Source organism: Doryrhamphus excisus, chromosome 10 (genome assembly GCF_030265055.1).
Source record: "Doryrhamphus excisus isolate RoL2022-K1 chromosome 10, RoL_Dexc_1.0, whole genome shotgun sequence".
In the NCBI taxonomy this organism is placed as follows: domain Eukaryota; kingdom Metazoa; phylum Chordata; class Actinopteri; order Syngnathiformes; family Syngnathidae; genus Doryrhamphus; species Doryrhamphus excisus.
This window is the reverse complement of record NC_080475.1, coordinates 8,940,577-8,965,205: the sequence shown is the minus strand read 5'-3', so window position 1 is coordinate 8,965,205 and position 24,629 is coordinate 8,940,577. Positions and strand designations below refer to the sequence as shown.

The window sequence follows — 24,629 nt, the reverse complement described above, 5'->3', positions numbered from 1 at the left end:
CGTGTGTACGCGGTTACCAAGGCGCCCTTGATACGGAACACCACTTTTGTTTTTGCCAACTCCTCTACTGTCCTGCAGCACTAAGCAATAAGCCGACTAGGCCCCCCCCAACACCATCCCCCTAAATAGACCCCGTCTGGGCTCTGTGCTGTCCACACAGAAAATGACGAGTGGGGACGTCTGTGTCTCGTTTGTGTCATGAATAGGAAAAAAGGCATCACAGCATCTGTCGCACCGGTTCACAGATTGGGGGAGGGGAAGAAGTGCTTCTGCAAATGCATACATATATATATATATATATATGTGTGCGGCTTCCCTGCATTGCAGATGTAATAACCTGGCATGACGAGATTAAAGCAGAGGGCAGGGGCATCCAATTACAATTTCCTCCCATCCCTCGGCATCACTCCGGGGCCAAGTAATTCATTTGAGAGGCAATTACCAATAGGAGAGCTGCATTGCCGGATGGTCTAAGTCAAATGGATGAGCTGTCACGGTCTGGTGGGTGGAGAGAGAGAAAGAGAGAGAGCGATACCGAGACTCTTGAAGCTGCACAAATAATCAACAATACACTCGTGTGATTAAACAGCACACAAACAAAGCATCGGGAATATGAGATATGAAGTAGCGTCATATCTAAAAGCTCCAAAAGGGATATTTTATGTAGTTTTCGACAAAAAAACAGGCGGAATTAGCGATATGTAATCCCACTAACAGAATCAATGCTAATGGAACTTGTCATTCTACACCACGGGTGGGAAAATTACATCCCGGGGGCCACACGCGGCCCACCAAGCGTTTCAATCCGGCCTGCCAATTGCTTTTAAGTATTCCGACTTTTAACATACCAGCCGGCATCATGATTTGACATTTACCTCCGCTTATCCGGGTCCGGCAGTCTCAGTAGCGTCCCCGGTCCCCAGCCACCTCCTCCATCTTCACACCAGGAAGACACCAAAGGCGTTCCCAAGCCAGCTGTGAGACATAATTCCCTCCATTTGTGTCCTAGGTCTGCCCCCGGGGGGTGCTTTTTTCCCCAGCTGGGCATGCCCGGAACGCCTCCCCAGGGAGGCCCGAGCCACCTCAATTGACTCCTCTCGATGTGAAGGAGAAGCGGTTCTACTCTGAGCACCTCACGGATGGCTGAGTTCCTCACAATAAGTGTCTTATTCAGTAAAAAAAAAAAATGGAGGCTATCCCAGCTGTCTTGGGTACCCGGAGAAAAACCACACATGCACGGGGAGAACATGCAAACTCCACACAGAGGGTGGGGCAAAATAAGTAGCCAAAAAGTTACCACTTCCACACAAAATAGGAGGAGAACTCATTCATTCATTCATTCATTTTCTACTAGGTGCTGGAGCCTATCCCAGCTGTCTTATTCGGGCCAGAGGCGGGGTACACCCCGGACTGGTGGCCAGTCAATCTCAAGGCACATATAGACAAACAACCATTCACACTCACATTCATACCTATGGACAATTTGGAGTGGCTAATTAACCTAGCATGTTTTTGGAAGGTGGGAGGAAATCGGAGTACCCGGAAAAAAAAAACACACAAACTCCACACAGAAATGTCCGAGGGTGGGGAAAGACAAAATAAGTAGCCAAAAAGTTACCACTTCCACACAAAATAGGAGAACGCATTCATTCATTCATTTTCTACTGCTTTTCCTCACAAGGGTCGCGGGGGGTGCTGGAGCCTATCCCAGCTGTTTTTTTCGGGCGAGAGGCGGGGTACAACCTGGACTGGTGGCCAGCCAATCACAGGGCACATATAGACAAACAACCATTCACACTCACATTCATACCTATGGACAATTTGGAGTCGCTAATTAACCTAGCATGTTTTTGGAATGTGGGAGGAAACCGGAGTACCCGGAAAAAAAAACACAAAAACTCCACACAGAGATGGCCGAGGGTGGGGAAAGACAAAATAAGTAGCCAAAAAGTTACCACTTCCACACAAAATAGGAGAACTCATTCATTCATTCATTTTCTACTGCTTTTCCTCACAAAAAGCAGTAGGTGCTGGAGCCTATCCCAGCTGTCTTATTCAGGCGAGAGGCGTGGTCCAATCACATGGCACATATAGACAAACAACCATTCACACTCACATTCATACCTATGGATAATTTGGAGTCGCTAATTAACCTAGCATGTTTTTTGTGGAATGTGGGAGGAAACCGGAGTACCCGGAAAAAAAAACACACAAACTCCACACAGAGATGGCCGAGGGTGGAATCGAACCCTTGTCTCCTAGCCGTGAGGTCTGCGCGCTAACCACTCGACCACCGTGCCGCCTAGTCAGAAACAGTATTTTTGTAATGTATCCAGCGCGCACAAAGAAAACAAAAGAAGCGGAATAAGTACCAAATAGTACAACTTTAAAAGATACTACATTCCAGTACTTTATTAGTAGAATAGAAGCATTATTGACTGACTTCTCAGGGCATTTAATTAATTGCAAATTGATCATTCAGGTTGGTTTCCAAATACATTTAGCGTCTAATCCGAGCAGGCCTCACCGCAACAATGCAGTACAGGAATGTACCAAATTCGACATGGGGGTAACTAAACCGATTGAATGAATGAGAGTGTTTCACGGGGCATTACTTACTGACACACCGTGTTCTGTATCTCCGAATGTCAATTACTTCTTCTTCGGCTAATGCTCCACTCCACTCCAAGTATTTGTATAATGATGTAGTACACTGTAGAATAGAAAGTACACGTCAATTAAATACAATTGGAGATGTTGTTCCATATGCTAAAGGCGTTTAAAAAAAACAATAAAAATATCAAATAAATTCCTGTCAATGTTATGATTGGTTTAGGGATGAAGATGGCGTTCATAAACCAAAACATTGCAACAGAATGCCTCAAAAATATAAACGAGGCCTCATCTTTGAAGATGGATCCAACCACAATTGGTCGTGTTCTTCATCGTAGCGAGAAGCTTCATGGAAAAAAAAAAAATACTATGTCCAAAGTAATCTGTAGTTGGCTTTGAGGTATACGAGCGTCTCCAGGTTCTTTGGTAGGACACATGCTCTCTCGGGCCGCAGGCAGTGGTCGGCGTGGTGGAAGATGCTTTCCACGGCGGTGCCGCAAGCAGGTACGGTAAACGCCCTCTTGGCCACCTGGGAGAGGATTGGGAAGTCAATGCTTTTCCGCCTCCAGTAATGCAGAGCGTCTTCGTCTGTGGGTTCCTCGCGCAGGTAGACGCCCAGCTCTTGCTCCAAACTCTTGGCCTGACTCACGGGTCTCTGCTTGATGAAGGAGAAGAGCTTGCAGGGCCGCGTCAGAGACGACACGGACGACGGCGTCGGTGCTGGAGATACGCGGGAATGAGGATATCGATCCGTGTTGGAGTCCGCGGAATGTTTTGATAATTCCTCGAGAAGAACTTGTCGGTGCCAATCCGGGTTGCTGCTCCATGTGAGCTTGAACTGGGGGTCCAGAGTGGTGGCGGTGATGTAGAGTGGGTTCTCCAGGATAGGAGCCAAGTGACGTTCTGCGGCTTGGCTGAGGCTCGCTAGGAGAGACGGGCAATGTGGAGTTGATGTCTCGGAGAGATGTTTACGTAAGCCCAAGACACATGGAAGAGCCAGACTGATGGAGACGTGTCTATCTGCGTTTACGTCTGCAGGTCGCTCCCCACACACCATGTCCCACGCTTCCATGAAGGGCTCCAAAGTGTCAGTGAGCTCCCTCAGCAGGGCTCGTTCTGAAACACCCAGCACCGTTTCCCCTGGACCGCTCATCTCCTCTAAGATCTCCATGGACTCCAGCAGCCGTCGCAGCGCCTGAACCCCAACATGAATACAAAAATTTCTCACAACGTCACCAAACATCTCATTGATCCACCTAATCCACCCAAAAACTGAACTGAAGATGAAATTTAAAGCGATTAGTAACATCATAATACCTTAAGTTGAGCAGCCCAGTCATGTACCGGTGGAGAAGCTCGTCCTTGTCCTCCTAACATCATCCCAGAACCATCAAACACCTGGCTGAGTTTCTCTGGTGGAACAACAGTGGTGATGAAGTTGTAGAAGCGGCAAGCTCTCGCCAGCGCAGAATGAAGCTGCGGAGAAGCCTGCAAGCCTTCCCTGACGCAGCGTCCCAGGGAATGAGAGAAGCAGTCCACACGACAAAGACCGAGACCCTGCTCCCATGAGTCCTCCCACGTCGCTTCTTCTCCAGCAGCATGGCCGTTCCGGATGTCTCCCTTTCCATTTTCTGGATCATCTTCTTCATCGCCGTCCTGACAGAAGCCGGGAAGACAACATGGCTTCATGGCGGCGGTGCCCTGGAGAGGATCTGCGACCACACGAAAGGCTCGTCCAGATACTCCGTGAGAGTGACACACTTCGTCGAAATCGGAGAGAACGCGATCCCCGGCGAAAGGAAGGCACGCCAGGAGAGCCGACCGCATCTGCCACTCCGACGACAGGAAGTGGCAGGTGACGGCGAGGTAGCTACAAGACAGGGAGAGAAAAGTAAGCGTTGAATAAAACCAAATCACCGATGCTGGACATTTTGGACATTTTGGACATTTTGGACATTTTGGACATTTTGGACATTTTGTGCAATTCGATTTTTATTTCTGTGTCAAATCTGTTACTCAAATTAGCCTAAAATGACATAAAATCCAACATTTTGTGATAAATAATGACCAATTGAAAACCATTAAAAATGCTATATTATACATTTTTTTTTACATTTACATGAACAAATGAAATAAATAATAATAAATAAATAATAAATAATAATAAATGAAAGAAAGAAAGAAAGAAAGAAAGAAAGAAAGAAAGAAAGAAAGAAATGAGTAAAGAAAGAAAGAAGTAAAGAAAGAAATGAGTAAAGAAAGAAAGAAAGAAAGAAAGAAAGAAAGAAAGAAAGAAAGAAAGAAAGAAAGAAAGAAAGAAAGAAAGAAAGAAAGAAATAAAGAAAGAAAGAAATAAAGAAAGAAAGAAATGAGTAAAGAAAGAAAGAAGTAAAGAAAGAAAGAAAGAAAGAAAGAAGTAAAGAAGTAAAGAAAGAAAGAAGTAAAGAAAGAAAGAAAGAAAGAAGTAAAGAAAGAAAGAAAGAAAGAAGTAAAGAAAGAAAGAAAGAAAGAAAGAAAGAAAGAAAGAAAGAGAATAAAAGAAAGAAAGAGAATAAAAGAAAGAAAGAAAGAAAGAGAATAAAAGAAAAAAAGAAGTAAAGAAAGAAATAAAAGAAAAAAAGAAGTAAAGAAAGAAAGAAGTAAAGAAAGAAAGAAGTAAAGAAAGAAAGAAGTAAAGAAAGAAAGAAGTAAAGAAAGAAGTAAAGAAAGAAGTAAAGAAAGAAAGAAAGAAAGAAAGAAAGAATAAAAGAAAGAAAGAAGTAAAGAAAGAAAGAAAGAAAGAAAGAAAGAGAATAAAAGAAAGAAAGAAGTAAAGAAAGAAAGAAAGAAAGAAAGAAAGAGAATAAAAGAAAGAAAGAAGTAAAGAAAGAAAGAAAGAAAGAAAGAGAATAAAAGAAAGAAAGAGAATAAAAGAAAGAAAGAAAGAAAGAGAATAAAAGAAAGAAAGAAGTAAAGAAAGAAAGAAGTAAAGAAAGAAAGAAGTAAAGAAAGAAAGAAAGAAGTAAAGAAAGAAAGAAGTAAAGAAGTAAAGAAAGAAAGAAAGAAAGAAAGAAAGAAAGAAAGAAAGAAAGAAAGAAAGAAAGAAAGAAAGAAAGAAAGAAAGAAAGAAAGAAAGAAAGAAAGAAAGAAAGAAAGAAAGAAAGAAAGAAAGAAAGAAAGAAGAAAAGGAAAGAAAGAAAGAAAGAAAGAAAGAAAGAAAGAAAGAAAGAAAAAGGAAGAAAGAAAGAAAGAAAGAAAAGGAAAGAAAGAAAGAAAGAAAGAAAAAGGAAGAAAGAAAGAAAGAAAGAAAAGGAAAGAAAGAAAGAAAGAAAAGGAAAGAAAGAAAGAAAAGGAAAGAAAGAACAAATAAAATAATACAATGGGGTATCTATTATGCTCATATTCTGTTTTCTAGAACTTCCAGATTCTGCACCTCTTTCTGTAGTGTTTCCATGGACTTCCTGTTTCCGACCCAATCCCAATTATCTGACACTTTGGCATCGTTTAAAGCGGACCTTATTTTTTTGACCCTTTTTATTGAGTTGTTGTCTCCTATAGAGCAGCTACACACAATAACCCAAACAGAAAATATTCTATCTATCTTCACCTTTTCCAGCTGTATTTCCTTTGATTTGTGCTTCCTGCTTCCTTTGTTTTTTACTTATTCCCACCCACTCTACCGTGATTGGCCACACGCCCAAAAGTGCTTCTTAACTCGGAAACATAGGGAACCATAAGGAAGTCCGCCCCTCTGTGACATCACAAAGGGCCAGTTTTACCACGCCTTTTGAAAACGAGCGTTTTTGAGCCATCCCTAATTTCTTTCAGGGCTCACTTCCAAATACGCAAACCTCATTATCGGAAACTTGGAGGTCAATTGGAGGTCAAAAAAGTGGAAAAAGCACAATAGGTCCCCTTTAATAAAGCTGTTCTATTGAAGCTAACCGATAATAAATAAAATACTTCTAACTGCAACTTCTAGTACTGTGTGGAAAATAATGCAAGAAAAGCAAAGTTCATCAATATGTTAACAATAATAATGATAATAATAACAATAACAAGTATTATTGTTGTTAATAATAAATTAAAAAAATAAATATTATTGTTGTAGGTTGTAGGTTTTTTAATTACATCTAAAATAATTTCTAGAGGATAGATTTCAAGCAGTATTTACTTATAATAATAATAATAATAACAATAACAAGTATTATTGTTGTTAATAATAAATTAAAAAAATAAATATTATTGTTATTATTATTATTATTATTATCTAATAATAATAATAATAATAACAATAACAAGTATTATTGTTGTTAATAATAAATTAAAAAAATAAATATTATTGTTATTATTATTATTATTATTAGAGGATAGATGGAGAGGATAGATTTCAAGCAGTATTTACTTATAATAATAATAATAATAACAATAACAAGTATTATTGTTGTTAATAATAAATTAAAAAAATAAATATTATTGTTATTATTATTATTATTTACTTATAATAATAATAATAATAATAATAATAACAATAACAAGTATTATTGTTGTTAATAATAAATTAAAAAAATAAATATTATTGTTATTATTATTATTATTATTATTATAAGTAAATACTGCTTGAAATCTATCCTCTAGAAATAATATTTATTTTTTTAATTTATTATTAACAACAATAATACTTGTTATTGTTATTATTATTATTATAAGTAAATACTGCTTGAAATCTATCCTCTAGAAATAATATTTATTTTTTTAATTTATTATTAACAACAATAATACTTGTTATTGTTATTATTATTATTATAAGTAAATACTGCTTGAAATCTATCCTCTAGAAATTATTTTAGATGTAATTAAAAAACCTACAACCCTTAAAGGGTCACCCCCCCCCCAAAAAAGATATTTATATTTCAGGCTGCAGAAAAAATACTGCAGTTTTTGGTATACTAAGTCTACAGTTTTAAGTATATTTGTTTACATCCTTACCCTAGCGTAGCTCCAGATGAGATCCTCCAAACATCCAAGCTGAGACTGAGGGCATGCGCCGAGGCCAGAGCTTGACGGATGGTCACCTGGGCCTGGTAGGTGTAGGTCGGGAGGAGATGGCTCTGGATGTAGTGTTGGGAATCTGGGCTGTAGCGGGGCTCCAGGAGCCGAATCAGGGCTCGGAAGCCAGGATTTTCCACCATGGAAACTGGCTGCAGATCATTCACGATCATCTTGGTGATGGCCTCGCTGATCAAAACCTACGGCAGGCATGTGATGAAGGTCAGTTACAGACATTTTTATTATATTTTATCATAGGACGGTACGACAACATTTTAACTATTACATTAGGAGACCAGGGTTCGATTCCACCCTCGGCCATCTCTGTGTGGAGTTTGCATGTTCTACCCGTGAATGCGTGGGTTTTCTACGGGTACTCCGGTTTCCTCCCACATTCCAAAAACATGCTACATTAATTGGCGAATGAGTGTGAATGGTTGTTTGCCCTGTGATTGGCCCATTATTTATATTACGATATGATAATATTTTTATATTATTAAAATAATTAAAATAATTCAGCAAAAATATTGCATGGCAAGTTTACTCCCCAGGGCTGCACGATGGTCGAGTGGTTAGCGCACACGCCACACAGCCAGGAGACCTGAGTTCAATTCCATTCTCGGCCATCTCTGTGTGGAGTTTGCATGTTCTCCCCGTGCATGCGTGGGTTTTCTACAGGTACTCCGGTTTCCTCCCACATTCCAAAAACATGCTACATTAATTGGCGAATGAGTGTGAATGGTTGTTTGCCCTGTAATTGGCCCATTATTTATATTACGATATGATAATATTTTTATATTATTAAAATAATTCAGCAAAAATATTGCATAGCAAGTTGCACGATGGTCGAGTAGTTCGCGCGCACGCCACACAGCCAGGATACCCGAGTTCAATTCCATTCTCGGCCATCTCTGTGTGGAGTTTTCATGTTCTTCCCGTGGATGCGTGGGTTTTCTACGGGTACTCCGGTTTCCTCCGACATTCCAAAAACATGCTAGGTTAATTAGCGACTCCAAATTGTCCATAGGTATGAATGTGAGTGTGAATGGTTGTTTGTCTATATGTGCCCTGTGATTGGCTGACAGTCCGCCTTGAATTATTTGTCTAATTTTAAGTGTCATTCTATCAGCTATATGTTTTTTTATTTCCCTTTTTTTCAGGAGTTCTTTAATAACCAGGCCACATCAAACTACGATTTTTTTTTTTTTACTTAAATAAGACAGCTGGGATAGGCTCCAGCAACCCATGCGACCCTTGTGAGGAAAAGCGGTAGAAAATGAATGAATTAATGAATAGTCAGCAAATAGTCTGTCCTCTGGAAATAAGTCAAAACACAACAAAAAGCCTTAATACTTTTGGGTATATAGTGAATATAATATACCATAGGTTCATTCCCGCCCAATGAACTCTGCAAAAAAGCAAAAAATCTGTACAATTTGCTAGATAGCAACTTTTGTTGTAGTTTCATAACTAGCCACGAATTATTTTTGCACCTTAGTGTTGTGGTTAGTGCAATATTACAGTGTAAAACATTAAAATATTGAACTATTTTTAAGTTGAATTACAGCCATGTTTAGTCTTAAAGGGCCATACACATCCTATCCAGGTCTAGCACATGTGATGATGGATCATAACACACCTGACGTGGGTCATGCTTGTCGAACCTGCTCACTCCTCCTCCTCCTGCGACTCCTACTACTCCTACTACTGCTGCTGCTCCTCCATCCACGGCTGCCATCCCTCCGGTTGCACCTCTTCCTGCCATCCCCGCACCCATGGTGTGGGTGTAGCGGGCGTTCCCTCCATTGGTTGTCAGAGTGTTCATGGAACCCGAGGAGTAACCTTCTCTTTTCATGTCTTTCCTTTTCACAAAGTCATCATACATGGCTTGATGCTTGCGCTGAGAGATAGAAAGATTATGGTTAGTATGATATTTTAAACAATACATAATTATTTGGGAATTACCTTGAGATGTGTTACGAAGTTGGAGGTGACGCTGCGCTTCGCTTGGATTCTGGTCCCACACGCTTTGCAGTTGGACTCGATTTTGCCATTTTCGCCCTCAAAGACAATATTAAAGTAATCCAAAATAGACACCTTCGAAGCAGACGCCATGGGCACCGGATCCCGGATCAACGTCGACTACGATGATGATAGTGTTGATGACGGTGATGGTGATGAGATAGCGAGCCCTCCTCGCCGCCTCTCATGGAAGCAAACTGGGATGTTTACTTCGCGGTCCTCCCCCCCCCGGGTATACAACCACAAAAGGCTGCTTGGTGCTGGATGCCACAAATGGACGTCAATGGATGATTCCCGACGGGCTTTGTGTGTCGCTTAAACGCCGAACACGGATGTCGGCTAACATCGGGAAGACGAGCGGCGGGTCGGACCGAGGAGGATGGCTGTATTGTGTGCTCTTGTGTGTGTGTGTGTGTGTGTGTGTGTCAGTCAGGCTGGATTATGATCGGACCAGGAAGTACACACAAGGGACTGGAGTTTCATTTCCGGTTTGGACACGACCCAGCGATGTCTGCTATCATTCCTCGGGATGTTAATACATCCGGTTAGCAACAATGTACATCTTATGATCGCTAATACGATTTAGATTTATCAGACGCGATTGTATTGTAGCCGAAGTAGCTAGGTTAGCTAATAATTATTCTAAATAAGAGCCGGGTAGATTTCCGAATCAGATTTGATTCATACAAGTTTATTTATTATCGGTTAGCTTCAATAGAATAGCATTATTAAAGTGAACCTATTTTTCACTTTTCTGACCTACAAATGTAATTTAGAATGTTGTATTCTCATGTTAAACGACGCCAAAGTTTTAAATAAAGAGGTTTACGAAGTTTAGAATGGCTCAAAACACTCCGGTTTCAAAAGGCGTGGTAAAACTGCCCCTTTGTGATGTCACAAAGGGGCGGGCTTCCTTATATGGGCGTGAGAAGATCTCTGCTCCTCTGTTTACTTGCTAGCAATGGCTCGTACGGGAGTTCCTGATTCCCTACCAGCAAAAGAAACGCATGTACAGGGGAAAACATCCAGACTGAGGGTACCAGCGGTCCCCATTATTAACCAATAATTTGTACATTATTTATCATTTAAATTTGTAACATTAACAACAATTAAATTAAAACCACAAAATCAAAACAGACCCACCAGATCGAGCCTGGTTATAAGGTTGCTGTTTAATGTGCACACAATATGCACATTAGTACTCATTAACATCATCAAACCTTACCTTTATGTATTCCCACATAGTATCAGCATTTGAGAATAAATATTAATAGGAAAAAAAACTGTAAAAAAATACAGTACAGTAGTTTATATGTGCAGCATTGGTGAAGGTTAGCACATGCACAATGGTGTGTTCAGGACCGTTAAACAAAGTGGGACAGGTCGTTGCTCACAACTTTGGGATTGCTAACTGTATATTATTTTTAAAATAAAATAATGACTCATATTTCCAAGATTGTATCAAATTTGACGTTCAGTATTTCTTTAGGATTTTTGTGTGTGTGTTTTTGTTTAGTTAGCACCCGTATCCTTAAAAATACAGCTGTTAGCATCCATTGTTATGTGGTGTTTTCCAACGGGAATGCTGAAACCTTCTCCGGAATGTGGTCCTTCAACTCCTGTCTGGTGTTTAAAATTGCAACCTGAAGATTTGCAATCTCAGCAGTCAGCTCTATTACTATAAAAAAAGGAGAAACAATAAAATTGTTTAATTAATAATAAGTAACCATGCAAAAAAATATGCGATGTGATTTCTGCTACAATATAAATTCTAATAAGACAACCGCTATTCAGAAATCGAACACGGCACCTTGGTTGAATGATGACTGGGCTTGCTTCAGGGATTGTGGCACCAAAATTCCAAACCATTTAAGCGGATTTTGTTGAAGATTCTGTTTACTTTTTGGAGCTGGAATGTCTTCAGGCTTTTTATTACCCTTTAATTCTTCAACTGACTCTGTTTCACTGCTATCTTTTTTTGTTTTTATTCTTCTTCTGATGCCTGTAAGAAATAAAGGAGTCAGTACTAATACGAATAGTTAAGTACTGTGGTAGACGTGTGTCTGATCCCTTTGCAATGGTATCATTAACTGCTCAAGTTCTTTATTTCAGGCACTCTTTCTTAGTTAGGATGACTTTTTTTCCATAACACATACCCACCTTCGTCTTGTGGACCAACGTCTTCAATAGATTTCTCGTTCTTGCACTCAGTATGATAATTCGGTGACTCTCTTACGGTGCAGAACTCAATATTGTCATTGTTGAGTGATCTGTGTACACATGATTTCACATCATTACCAATACCAACGTCAACGTCAAAGTAATCCATGGAATTAACAGTGAATCGGGTCAAATGACTCACTTTACATGGACACAAACCAGCGACTCCATCTCACTTGCATACTGAAGAGCTGACACTTGTTTGTTTCCCATGGAATACCGCGCCTTGGAAATGGAAAACCATCCCTGCGGAGAAAAGTGATAGAAACACAACATCGGTAATTCCTAAAGTTTCACAGTCCTGAGCTAATTCAGAAAACTGACCTGTTACGGTTAGGGTACTGATTTCATGCCTAACGCTGATGTTAGCGCATGCGCACAAATCGGCAAGGTACATATTTTTATAGGGGTTTATATTTTATATTTTATAACTCTCTCAATGTGAGTAGCTAATGTACAGTAACCACACATTTTTTATTTGCACCCCTACGACAAATTGTTTACCCAACTATGCGAAACTTGTGGCTACGTAAACGCAAAATGGACACATAATGAATTGTAATACTATTTCATTCATTTATACTACATTTACACGGCATATGAATGAATTTAGCTTACGAAGACATTACGGAAATTGTACATATTAACAAAATAAAACAATGTATTCAGACTATAGCTATAGATAGCGTACCTGCTCGATGAGTGTATTCAATCGAGCTCGTTTTTCTTCCAGTAATTCCAGTTGGTCCATTAAAGTCAGCAGTTTTTCATCCAGCAACAGAGAACATTCATCTTCTCCAGACATGTCTTCTTTTTTAATGTTCTCTTTCATTTTGTTTTAACAAAGGCGATAATGTCCTCGGAGAGATGACTGATTATCGCAGTGTTAAGAACTTCCGCAAAAGGTCATGTGATGTTATATCACGTGACCGAGTGTGGTTCTTCTTCGTCTTTTTCATTTCCGGGAAACTAGACGACTAGACAGCGTATTGCTGCCCCCTATAGGTCTTAGCCCAGGTCAGCACCTCAAATTCCGGTTGCAGCTCATTTGTCATGATGAAAAATAAAAAGGAAATTATAACACAAAATTAACATGAATGTTTCTCCATTGAACTGTATTATAAATACATTAAATGTATTTTTCACCCCGAGGGCATGCAAATGTTTTCGTTAATAAAATAGACATTTAAACGGACTAACAAGTATTTGAAACAATTTAAATGGATTATGTTACAAAGTAAATTATTTTTCTTGTTGTCATCTTAATGAGCAACTTGTAAAAACCCATTAAAAACGTATTGACATAAAAATAATCCGAAATAAGTTTTTTAGGTTTTACTTACAGATTTTACGGTGCAATTAACGGTCACATATATACTTGTTTTGGTAGGAACTGCAAGCAAGTCGCCTTAGTAGAATGGTAATTTAACAAAATTAACAATCACTGTTGAAAAACAAGTAGTTCCCATACCGGGAGTCGAACCCGGGCCGCCTGGGTGAAAACCAGGAATCCTAACCGCTAGACCATATGGGACCTGTGCTGCTAGGCAACTCGCTAAAACTATATAATATATAAATTATATAACGTGAGAATGCACCTGCCATTCTAAGGGCATTCATCGTGAACTGGAGATAAATCGCCTTCACTTTAGTTATATTACTGTCGCGATTGGAGGCAGATGTCATTCTGTAAGGACGCCATGATAAACACCACGAGACCACGTGACACAACCAGGAAGTATGAGGAAGGCTCACCCCAAAAACCTCTTTTGCTCACCATCATGGCGGGCGTTCTGCGCCAAATGGTATTACAGTTCCGTGCATTTGTGGTTCAACTACAGTCCAATCAATTGAGTCCTTGGTGGTGGGTTGTGCTGAAACATTAATTTTCATTGGCACGTTTTATCGTGACGTACATGTTCCGAGAGAATGAGCCAATCATCGAGACTGTACAAAATCACGTGCGGGGCGGCTGAAAAAATGGAACAGTCTGATTGGTCAAACCATGCGAGTTCCGTGTTGGAGATTTTTTCCACATGTTAATATATTACGTCTGCGGCCAGCAGTTGTTTTATAGTAGTTACAGTTTCTTTATGAGATCTTAAATTGAGGATTTTGCTGTTTATCACTGGTAAGAAAATATGCACATTGTAATTATGCAAATCCTAATTTGCTGATGACCTCAAAAGTCAAATTTGTACTTTATGAAGTTATAATCCAGATGCAATCTCAATGTATTTTTGCTATAGGCGATGGACGCTAGCTCAGCATCCAGATCTCTGCACCCCTACTGGCCCAGGGATCTTGTGATCCCTTCCTATGTGGCCAATGATCGATCCATGGCAGAGATCCTGGCGTTTCTCTTTTCCGTGTCCGGAGTCTTTCTTCTAGTGACTTGGATGATCACTGGTCGGCTGGGGGCATGGAGACGTCTGGCTGTGTGCTGGTTTGCTGTTTGTGGTTTCATCCACAGTGTCATTGAGGGCTGGTTCTCACTCTACCATGATGTCATTCCGGGAGACCAGAGCTTTCTGTCACAATTGTGTGAGTATTGTCAGATAAAAATTAATTAAATTTAAATTAAATTAAATTTAAATTAAATTTAAAATATAAATTATTAAAATTAAAATTAAAATTAAAATTAAAATTAAAATTAAAATTAAAATTAAAATTAAAATTAAAATTAAAATTAAATTAAATTAAATTAAAATTAAATTATTTAAATTACATTAAAAAATAAATAATAATAATAATAATTAAACATAAATAATAAAAAAATTACAGATGTTTCATGAAACAAGTGACATGCACAATTTCATTTTAAATTTAAATTAAATTTAAATTAAATTTAAATTAAATTTAAATTAAATTTAAAATATAAATTATTAAAATTAAATTAAAATTAAATTTAAAATATAAATTATTAAAATTAAATTAAAATTAAAATTAAATTAAATTAAAAATTAAAATTAAATTATTTAAATTAAATTTAAAAAATAAATAATAATAATAATAATTAAACATAAATAATAAAAAAATTACAGATGTTTCATGAAACAAGTGACATGCACAATTTCATTTTAAATTAAATTTAAATTAAATTTAAAATATAAATTATTAAAATTAAATTAAAATTAAAATTAAAATTAAAATTAAATTAAATTAAATTAAATTAAATTAAATTAAAATTAAAATTAAAATTAAAATTAAATTAAATTAAATTAAAATTAAATAAATAAATAATAATAATAATAATTAAACATAATTAATAAAAAAATTACAGATGTTTCATGAAACAAGTGACATGCACAATTTCAGGGAGGAAAATGTCATTTCCAGTACATACTACATGCGAACAAGCTTTTTTGGGGCTGCTGAAAAAAACATCTCAGGCCCATGAGCATAATGGGAAGAAATAACTTCAACCGAACATATGGCAGCACTGACTTAAAATATGGTTAAAAAAATGTTCCACAATGGCATTGCATGTTGCTATTTCCGGCAAATTACTGACTGTAAGATAGGATTTTCTACACTGTATACAACCAAAACAAATTGGTGGTAAAAATGCGGTTCACTTGTCACTCATGCACATTCAATTTCACTACTATCATTATCTATTTCACCTCTCTCTCTCAGGGAAAGAGTACTCCAAAGGCGACAGTCGATATGTAATGTGAGTATATTTACACGCAGTTCTAATATAGCTGGAATGATTGCTAAATTGTGTTCTAAGAATGTTTCTTTTGTGTCTAGAGGTGATAATTTCACAATTTGTATGGAGACTGTGACTGCATGGCTATGGGGACCGTTCAGCTTTTGGGCCGTGTTTGCCTTCTTAACTAACAAGCCCTACAGATACGTCTTGCAGCTCGTACTTTCACTTGGTAAGAATGGTGCAATTTGTGGTGAATTGTTTACATTATATTGCAACAACGTATTAATACGCACCGTAATCCGATTCCAGGTCAGCTGTACGGAGCGGTGCTGTATTTCTTCATAGAGCACAGAGAAGGCTACTCTCACAGCGAGCTCGGACACCCCGTCTACTTCTGGTTCTACTTTGTGTTTCTGAACTTTTTGTGGATAATTATACCGCTGGCGCTCATCGTGGACGCATGGAGACAAGTGACAGCGGCTCAGAGACATACAGATGGGATTAAAAAGCAGAAGAAACATTAGGAGGACATGTGATTAAAGGACACACTGATGCTATACAAGAGACTGGATTAATTATAATTATAAAATAATTAATTAATTATTTCACAATATAATTATATTATATAATATTAATTATAGGTTAGCGCGCAGACCTCACAGCTAGGAGACCAGGGTTCAATTCCCACCCTCGGCACATCTCTGTGTGGAGTTTGCATGTTCTCCCCGTGCATGCGTGGGTTTTCTCCGGTTTCCTCCCACATTCCAAAAACATGCTAGGTTAATTAGCGACTCCAAATTGTCCATAGGTATGAATGTGAGTGTGAATGGTTGTTTGTCTATATGTGCCATGTGATTGGACCACGCCTCTCGCCCGAATAAGACAGCTGGGATAGGCTCCAGCACCTACTGCTTTTTGTGAGGAAAAGCAGTAGAAAATGAATGAATGAATGAATGAGTTCTCCTATTTTGTGTGGAAGTGGTAACTTTTTGGCTACTTATTTTGTCTTTCCCCACCCTCGGACATTTCTGTGTGGAGTTTGTGTGTTTTTTTTTTTCCGGGTACTCCGGTTTCCTCCCACATTCCACAAAAAACATGCTAGGTTAATTAGCGACTCCAAATTGTCCATAGGTATGAATGTGAGTGTGAATGGTTGTTTGTCTATATGTGCCATGTGATTGGACCACGCCTCTCGCCCGAATAAGACAGCTGGGATAGGCTCCAGCACCTACTGCTTTTTGTGAGGAAAAGCAGTAGAAAATGAATGAATGAATGAATGAGTTCTCCTATTTTGTGTGGAAGTGGTAACTTTTTGGCTACTTATTTTGTCTTTCCCCACCCTCGGACATTTCTGTGTGGAGTTTGTGTGTTTTTTTTTTCCGGGTACTCCGGTTTCCTCCCACATTCCACAAAAAACATGCTAGGTTAATTAGCGACTCCAAATTGTCCATAGGTATGAATGCGAGTGTGAATGGTTGTTTGTCTATATGTGCCCTGTGATTGGCTGGCCACCAGTCTTCTCGCCCGAAGACAGCTGGGATAGGCTCCAGCACCCCCCGCGACCCTCATGAGGAAAAAGCGGTAGAAAATGAATGAATGAATATTAATTATATATTATATAATATTAATATAAATATTATATAATATATAATATTATATAAATATAATAAAATAAATTATCTGTGTGTGGAATTTGCATGTTCTCCCTATGCGTGAATCGGTTTTCTCTGGGTACTCCAGTTTCCTCCTACATTAAAAAAAAAAACATGCTAGGTTAATTGGCGACTCCAAATTTCCCATAGGTATGAATGTGAGTGTGAATGGTTGTTTGTCTATAGCTGGGATAGGCTCCAGCAGCATAGAAATGGATGGATGGGTCAGTATCATTGTTGATTGATACCGAAATAAACATTTTAGTAACTACAATATGATTTGTCATTCTTGCATATTGTAATACTAGTCAAGTGCAAAGTACTATTAGTAACATGCACTGTTAATATACATTTTGAGATATATAGTTTTATTGAAAAAGTATGAACCGATTTTAATTCTACTCAAAATGAAGTTTTATATCCTGTCTTCCAAATGGCTCATTTCTGCTCGATAATCGTTAGCTAAACATTTTACTTAGCCTCTTTCCAAACTCTGCGTTTGTCTGCTTCTCTTTACTTGCTATTTCTTTAAGCGCCTTCACAGCGGCAGCGGATTCTGGCTGCAGCTTCAGCAGTTCTCTGAACGCCACTCGGGCCTCCTCAAGCTCGTTCACCATCTGGCAGGCTTGTCCGAGTCGGTACCACGCTTTGGCCCCGCCCGGTTCCAGCCGCGTAGCCTTAGCAGCGCTTTCCTTGGCCCGCTCTGGCTGTTTGAGTTTGAGCTGACACAACGACAAGTTGGAGTGAAGTTCGGCTTTTAGACTTTGGAGTTGGTTAACGGTCGGAGAGCGCGTTTCGTCTTCAGTGTACGTGACTCTTTGTTCTTCTACGTCTCGCTCTTCTCTATCCACCTCGCATCCGCGGAGAGCGATGACGAGCTTGAGGGCTCGACTGTAGCTGTCCGCCGCTCCCCACACGTCTCCACTTCTGAATCTCTCCCCGCCTCTGTCCTTGTGGGACCTCACCCACTGCCATTTTTCACCAGGCGACATCTCCCAGGACTCCTTTCCTGATGTGAAAGCTCGGAGCTCCACTGTGGCACATATTTCCTGCACAGGCTGAGAGTTTGAAATATCCGCTCCTTTTACCGGAGTGAGACGTATCTGAGAAGCACAACACGATGATCAGAACGACGATGGTGCCTTCTCACGTTGTACGTGAAATGTTTTATGACAGTTAAACTTCATGACAGTTGATGATGAAAATTACTGATGCTGTTTTTCTTGTTTGAGCTACTAAGTCGGTGAAATGCTTAACATTGTATAAATCATGGGTCTCAAACTCGCGGCCCGTTGGCCAAATGCGGCCCGCAAGATGCTAGTTTGAGGCCCCCCACCTTGATACCAAAGTTTAAAGCTGTGTGCACACCGGACACAATTAACATGATTTTGCCCCGCCCATACTGTTACCCTACCCTGTTTTGCTTTGGATTAGCAATGAAGCTAAAGGCTTATGACGCCGGGTACAAATAAATGCAGGAAATGATTTGGAATAAAACGGAAAATACACGTCAAGATAAAGCATCTCATTAAAACGTGTTGTTAAAGTTACGACGCTGCTCCCAGACGGAACCGAGTACGATGCTAACTTGCTAATTGGGTCAAATTATTAAGTTTCATTAATGTTCATGTTAAAGGTTAAATAACTGTAAATACTGTACATTTGAATCTGAAAAAAATAATTTCTCTACCAAGTGTATGTGGTTTCTTACGTTTTTATTATTTGCCGTTTTATTATTATTTTACTTATTTATTACTGATTGATTAATTGTCTTTATTCTTAATTTGTTTATTTATTTTTTTTAAATCTTATTTTGTATAGAAAAATAAAAATTAAGATATTTGAGAACAGTGGAATGTTTTATCAGATATTTTTGTGTGGAAAACCGGAACCAAAGTACTGAAAAACATTTATAACCTGATGTGGCCCGGCTTCACCCAGAACCTAGCTCCGGTGGCCCCCAGGTAAATTGAGTTCGAGACCCCTGGTATACATGAATGTACGATGTTCGATCCCGACTTCCTCTGCCATGATGTGCCAAACATTGGTCGCTTGGTGATTACAGTGCAGCATAGGAATGTTTTTTTTTTCCCAATATCCGTACCTCACATGTCTCCCCAGCGCTCATCCCCTCCAAACAGGATTCTGTGACATCACAATGACCCTCCCCGAGTCGTAGTGTGGTCCAGTCACCCAGTGGGACCTGCAGCACAGAGTCCCGACACCTTGGACACTTTGCTCCTGGAGCATCAAGTCGGTGTCCTTGGCTGGTCTCAGATCGTTTTCCAAATGTTCCTGCATCATCCATGTTGGTTTTGAGGTTCACGCGGACGTGGCACACGGAACCCAATCTTGGTTTGTCGCCAGATGACAACACTAGAAGAGACACCAACACGAAAGGTGAAAATGGAGCGTAACAGGAAGAAATCAAACCGCAAGAATATCATATGGGTACCTTCTCCGTTGTTAGAATAAATGTGTTGACTTCCAGAATGGGTTAGCTTCTTCTGGACCGTCCAGAGGCCTCTGGGACACACCGTCACCCAAGAGGTGGTCTCACCGTCATCATGATCACCATTAACTGAATCCATATCTTCAGTTAGGAGAGGCCGGCACAGACTCTAAAGAAGGAAAGTCATAGAAAAAGTACCATGGATATTACATAAACATTGTATATATTAGTCAAAGTTTTTTATATAAAATAATTCCTTTTTTGTTGCTTGTTCAATGCTAAGTGTAGCAAGTCTGGAGACAGTATTGGAACGAAAGTATTGGCTTTATCCGCAGTAAATTAAATAGAATTAATCAACAAATTAAAAAAAATTGTACCTCGTTAAAAAGTGTTGAGTGCCTGTGTTAGAATCCGTGCACTGCATCCTACGAATCCAGTAGCCCACCCGGTCTACGAAGGCTAGACTTTAACCAGCCTTGTGAATTCAGACGGTCTAGCTTTCCTCACACTTCCTGGTTGTGTCACGTGGTCTCATGTTTACCCTGACGTCATAACAAAATGTCTGCGACAGTAACAGTTATTCGTTTTTTAAATTAGGTTTTACAAAAGAAAGAAGAAATGTTATCATTCTACGGATTTATCTCCAGCTCACAGCTAAATCTGATATATTAAGCAGTAGTAATATTAATAACTCCTTTATTTGGTTATTACATTTTGGCTACGAAGATCCGCTGTGGCGACTCCGTAATCAGGAAAAAGCCGAAAGAAACAAACAAACTTTAATTCTGCAACACTTATCAGCAGCGACACATATGTTTTTAAGTTTTACATCCATAAAAGTCGACAGAATTTGCCAATAAAACATGTACGTGATGTACACATATAACATTCATTCATCAATACGCTCAGCTTTGATTCTCTCCGCTTTTACCAGCAATGTTGACTTTTTAAAAAAAAGAATTAAAGGAAGAATTCGGGATATGATGAGCCACGAAGGATAATTTCAATGCAGGCTTCTTCTCAATGGAGGACACATTTGTCGGCACATTTGGACTTTCTAAATTCCGACAGCCTTCGCGCAGCAAATTGACGTCACGAAGCCTACAAATACGCACTTTTAGGATGCAGAACCCGGATTTAGAAACAATCTATAATTAAGGAATATCTTACCTCATCCAACGGACGAATTCGTTAGCTAATTAGTTAGCTAGCTAGCTAGCTAGCTAGCTTATCAACCATATACATCTGATCTTCTTCTGTTGTTGTTACTTCTCCCTCGCTGGTTTTCACGGTGACTGTTATACTGCAAAATACTGCCATCTAGAGGTTGGGGATTCGACTGCAGTTCCGCTTGGACAAATCATAAGTGTACTGCTATTTTTTATCCAGCAGATGGCGACAAACACCAGAATGAGTGGGAAATTGTACACTTTAGGGAAAAGGTGGACCAGAGAATGAAACAGAGAAAAGTTGCAATTAAATTTCTTAATTAAGTTTCAAAGCCCACACAACCAAAACAAATTAAACTCGTGTGTTCCACACCTTAGATGAAGAACATTATAGTAGTAGTGTCTGTTTTAGGTACCTGGACAAATTAAATAAATATTTGGATACCAAATACAAGACAACACAGAACTGAAATCAGTTTACAGAGTATCCATAGCGACACACACACTACCCTTGTGTGTGCGTATGTGTTTGTGTGTGTGTGTGTGAGTGTTTATTGACCTTTGACCGGGACCACTCATGTTTAAGGCCTGTGTGTTAATCTGTGCTGTCAGTATGAGTTAGGTCTTTATCTTCTGAGCACTGGAAACTATTAGGTCTATCAGACATCTCAGGTGTGTGTGTGTGTGTGTGTGTGTGTGTTTGTACATGTGGCACGTACAAACAATCAATCAATCAATTTTGGTACGGCAAAGTCATTCACATGCTTGCTATTTTATAAGTCAATAAATCAAGCAATGATAATATACTTCCTTAATAAAAAAAAAACAAATTCAGACTAGGCTAGTTTGTTCATGAAAGCATCACTTAGCTCGTCTGTAATCAGTCTATCGCACTTTCTAACGCACACACACACACACACACACACACACATGGTGCAAACTCTGGCCAAGCCGAGACACACTCATAAACAGATTGTCCTACGCTACATGGTGTTTATGCATCAGTGAACGCCACTGGTTGTGTGTGTGTGTGTGTGTCGTACACCTTAACCATTTAGTCCCTGAGAAACAGACAACAGACTGCCAGTTGCTTCCAAATAAAGTATAAAGTAAAGTATAAATATTACATATCAGTATTAGAAATGCCATGAATTACACTGTATTTTTTCTTAAACTGTGAACCCTATGGTTTACTAATTTATGGCTAATCTCTTCACAACTACTACTAATTGTCTAAATCAGGGGTCTCAAACTCGGGTCTGGGTCTACAAGCATTATTTACTGACAAACTATGTTTTTTTTTCTTCATTTTTATCTCCAAATTTGAATTGGATTCGAACAGTAACAGTATAACAATATCAAACTAAACTAAACTCATCACACAGCAACTTAACACTCAAAAGATACATCTGAGAAATATACAAACATGTACAAATACAAAACATTTTTGCCATTATGCATTGCATCTGAGGAACACATTCATTGGGGCGTTGCATTGACGTCAGCCTCCCTCTGGGATTCGGACTCCCCTGGCTCCCTCTGATGGGCAAAGACAGCATTGCGGCACCATCTTTTCTATGCTAGTTGTCCTCAAAATGTCAGACAAAATGCATTTTTTAAAATGTAAACTCAAATTGGTACATTGGTTTACTAATTTATGGCTAATCTCTTCACAACTACAACTAATTGTCTAAATCAGGGGTCTCAAACTCAATTTACTTGGGGTCCACTGGAGCTCGGGTCTGGGTCTACAAGCATTATTTACTGACAAACTATGTTTTTTTTTCTTCATTTTTATCTCCAAATTTGAATTGGATTCGAACAGTAACAGTAAAACAATATCAAACTAAACTAAACTCATCACACAGCAACTTAACACTCAAAAGATACATCTGAGAAATATACAAACATGTACAAATACAAAACATTTTTGCCATTATGCATTGCATCTGAGGAACACATTCATTGGGGTGTTGCAATGACATCAGCCTCCCTCTGGGATTCGGACTCCCCTGGCTCCCTCTGATGGGCAAAGACAGCATTGCGGCACCATCTTTTCTATGCTAGTTGTCCTCAAAATGTCAGACAAAATGCATTTTTTAAAATGTAAACTCAAATTGGTACATTGGTTTACTAATTTATGGCTAATCTCTTCACAACTACAACTAATTGTCTAAATCAGGGGTCTCAAACTCAATTTACTTGGGGTCCACTGGAGCTCGGGTCTGGGTCTACAAGCATTATTTACTGACAAACTATGTTTTTTTTTCTTCATTTTTATCTCCAAATTTGAATTGGATTCGAACAGTAACAGTATAACAATATCGAACTAAACTAAACTCATCACACAGCAACTTAACACTCAAAAGGTACATCTGAGAAATATACAAACATGTACAAATACAAATTTGAAAATTGAAAAAAACAAAACAAAACAGCACGATAACATTTTTGCCATTATGCATTGCATCTGAGGAACACATTCATTGGGGCGTTGCATTGACGTCAGCCTCCCTCTGGGATTCGGACTCCCCTGGCTCCCTCTGATGGGCAAAGACAGCATTGCGGCACCATCTTTTCTATGCTTGTTGTCCTCAAAATGTCAGACAAAATGCATTTTTTAAAATGTAAACTCAAATTGGTACATTGGTTTACTAATTTATGGCTAATCTCTTCACAACTACAACTAATTGTCTAAACCAGGGGTCTCAAACTCAATTTACTTGGGGTCCACTGGAGCTCGGGTCTGGGTCTACAAGCATTATTTACTGACAAACTATGTTTTTTTTTCTTCATTTTTATCTCCAAATTTGAATTGGATTCGAACAGTAACAGTAAAACAATATCAAACTAAACTAAACTCATCACACAGCAACTTAACACTCAAAAGATACATCTGAGAAATATACAAACATGTACAAATACAAAACATTTTTGCCATTATGCATTGCATCTGAGGAACACATTCATTGGGGCGTTGCATTGACGTCAGCCTCCCTCTGGGATTCGGACTCCCCTGGCTCCCTCTGATGGGCAAAGACAGCATTGCGGCACCATCTTTTCTATGCTAGTTGTCCTCAAAATGTCAGACAAAATGCATTTTTTAAAATGTAAACTCAAATTGGTACATTGGTTTACTAATTTATGGCTAATCTCTTCACAACTCCAACTAATTGTCTAAATCAGGGGTCTCAAACTCAATTTACTTGGGGGCCACTGGAGCTCGGGTCTGGGTCTACAAGCATTATTTACTGACAAACTATGTTTTTTTTCTTCATTTTTATCTCCAAATTTGAATTGGATTCGAACAGTAACAGTAAAACAATATCAAACTAAACTAAACTCATCACACAGCAACTTAACACTCAAAAGATACATCTGAGAAATATACAAACATGTACAAATACAAAACATTTTTGCCATTATGCATTGCATCTGAGGAACACATTCATTGGGGCGTTGCATTGACGTCAGCCTCCCTCTGGGATTCGGACTCCCCTGGCTCCCTCTGATGGGCAAAGACAGCATTGCGGCACCATCTTTTCTATGCTAGTTGTCCTCAAAATGTCAGACAAAATGCATTTTTTAAAATGTAAACTCAAATTGGTACATTGGTTTACTAATTTATGGCTAATCTCTTCACAACTACAACTAATTGTCTAAATCAGGGGTCTCAAACTCAATTTACTTGGGGGCCACTGGAGCTCGGGTCTGGGTCTACAAGCATTATTTACTGACAAACTGTTTTTTTTCTTCATTTTTATCTCCAAATTTGAATTGGATTCGAACAGTAACAGTAAAACAATATCAAACTA

At 38.8% G+C, this 24,629-nt stretch overlaps 4 protein-coding genes and 1 non-coding gene across 8 annotated transcripts; 1 reads left to right on the top strand and 4 right to left on the bottom strand.

The window, feature by feature from the left end:
* Window positions 1-448: 448 nt before the first annotated feature.
* On the bottom strand, window positions 449-10,178 carry LOC131136635 (zinc finger BED domain-containing protein 4-like). Of its 3 annotated transcripts, none has more exons than XR_009131774.1 (6): window positions 9,607-10,178; window positions 9,281-9,541; window positions 7,582-7,841; window positions 3,931-4,483; window positions 2,620-3,808; window positions 449-498 (listed from the first exon to the last, which is right to left on the bottom strand). XR_009131774.1 is itself a non-coding variant. In XM_058083731.1 (5 exons), exons 1-5 carry the CDS (start codon window positions 9,754-9,756, stop codon window positions 2,981-2,983), a joined length of 2,052 nt encoding a protein of 683 aa, XP_057939714.1. In that variant the 5' UTR covers window positions 9,757-10,178; the 3' UTR covers window positions 465-2,980. The 3 variants fall into 3 exon arrangements, 1 of the variants encoding a protein (XP_057939714.1); XR_009131773.1 differs by having other exon boundaries at window positions 461-498; window positions 876-3,808; XM_058083731.1 differs by having other exon boundaries at window positions 465-3,808.
* A 754-nt stretch (window positions 10,179-10,932) lies between these two features.
* Window positions 10,933-12,793, bottom strand: LOC131136658 (coiled-coil domain-containing protein 115-like). The gene is made up of 5 exons (XM_058083795.1): window positions 12,575-12,793; window positions 12,026-12,129; window positions 11,824-11,933; window positions 11,474-11,665; window positions 10,933-11,341 (listed from the first exon to the last, which is right to left on the bottom strand). The coding sequence occupies exons 1-5, from the start codon at window positions 12,713-12,715 to the stop codon at window positions 11,223-11,225; spliced, it is 666 nt and encodes a 221-aa protein (XP_057939778.1). The 5' UTR covers window positions 12,716-12,793; the 3' UTR covers window positions 10,933-11,222.
* Window positions 12,794-13,345: 552 nt separating this feature from the next.
* trnae-uuc (transfer RNA glutamic acid (anticodon UUC)) lies at window positions 13,346-13,417 on the bottom strand. The gene has a single exon. It is a non-coding gene; the product is annotated as a tRNA-Glu (tRNA).
* A 490-nt stretch (window positions 13,418-13,907) lies between these two features.
* On the top strand, window positions 13,908-16,105 carry LOC131136657 (3-beta-hydroxysteroid-Delta(8),Delta(7)-isomerase-like). The gene is made up of 5 exons (XM_058083794.1): window positions 13,908-14,014; window positions 14,133-14,427; window positions 15,523-15,559; window positions 15,640-15,770; window positions 15,851-16,105. Exons 2-5 carry the CDS (start codon window positions 14,136-14,138, stop codon window positions 16,063-16,065), a joined length of 675 nt encoding a protein of 224 aa, XP_057939777.1. The 5' UTR covers window positions 13,908-14,014; window positions 14,133-14,135; the 3' UTR covers window positions 16,066-16,105.
* LOC131136650 (FK506-binding protein-like) lies at window positions 15,241-20,935 on the bottom strand. Of its 2 annotated transcripts, none has more exons than XM_058083763.1 (4): window positions 20,816-20,935; window positions 19,649-19,814; window positions 19,298-19,569; window positions 15,241-18,296 (listed from the first exon to the last, which is right to left on the bottom strand). In XM_058083763.1, the coding sequence occupies exons 2-4, from the start codon at window positions 19,782-19,784 to the stop codon at window positions 17,652-17,654; spliced, it is 1,053 nt and encodes a 350-aa protein (XP_057939746.1). In that variant the 5' UTR covers window positions 19,785-19,814; window positions 20,816-20,935; the 3' UTR covers window positions 15,241-17,651. The 2 variants fall into 2 exon arrangements, with proteins under 2 accessions (XP_057939746.1, XP_057939747.1); XM_058083764.1 differs by lacking the exon at window positions 20,816-20,935 and adding an exon at window positions 20,023-20,322.
* Window positions 20,936-24,629: the final 3,694 nt, after the last annotated feature.

Excerpts from the sequence above, each read along its gene's own strand:
- LOC131136635 (XM_058083731.1), bottom strand. The coding sequence starts at position 9,756 with ATGGCGTCTGCTTCGAAGGTGTCTATTTTGGATTACTTTAATATTGTC. Across the intron at positions 9,542-9,606 it reads ACTTCGTAACACATCTCAAG|CGCAAGCATCAAGCCATGTA; the intron begins GTAATTCCCAAA and ends TCTATCTCTCAG. Across the intron at positions 4,484-7,581 it reads TCATCTGGAGCTACGCTAGG|CTACCTCGCCGTCACCTGCC; the intron begins GTAAGGATGTAA and ends CCTGTCTTGTAG.
- LOC131136658 (XM_058083795.1), bottom strand. The coding sequence starts at position 12,715 with ATGAAAGAGAACATTAAAAAAGAAGACATGTCTGGAGAAGATGAATGT. Across the intron at positions 11,934-12,025 it reads CTGGTTTGTGTCCATGTAAA|ATCACTCAACAATGACAATA; the intron begins GTGAGTCATTTG and ends ATGTGTACACAG. Across the intron at positions 11,342-11,473 it reads CCAGTCATCATTCAACCAAG|TAATAGAGCTGACTGCTGAG; the intron begins GTGCCGTGTTCG and ends CTTTTTTTATAG.
- LOC131136657 (XM_058083794.1), top strand. The coding sequence starts at position 14,136 with ATGGACGCTAGCTCAGCATCCAGATCTCTGCACCCCTACTGGCCCAGG. Across the intron at positions 15,560-15,639 it reads GGCGACAGTCGATATGTAAT|AGGTGATAATTTCACAATTT; the intron begins GTGAGTATATTT and ends TTTTGTGTCTAG. Across the intron at positions 15,771-15,850 it reads GCAGCTCGTACTTTCACTTG|GTCAGCTGTACGGAGCGGTG; the intron begins GTAAGAATGGTG and ends ATCCGATTCCAG.
- LOC131136650 (XM_058083763.1), bottom strand. The coding sequence starts at position 19,784 with ATGGATTCAGTTAATGGTGATCATGATGACGGTGAGACCACCTCTTGG. Across the intron at positions 19,570-19,648 it reads TTATTCTAACAACGGAGAAG|TGTTGTCATCTGGCGACAAA; the intron begins GTACCCATATGA and ends TGTCTCTTCTAG. Across the intron at positions 18,297-19,297 it reads GCGCTGGGGAGACATGTGAG|ATACGTCTCACTCCGGTAAA; the intron begins GTACGGATATTG and ends TGTGCTTCTCAG.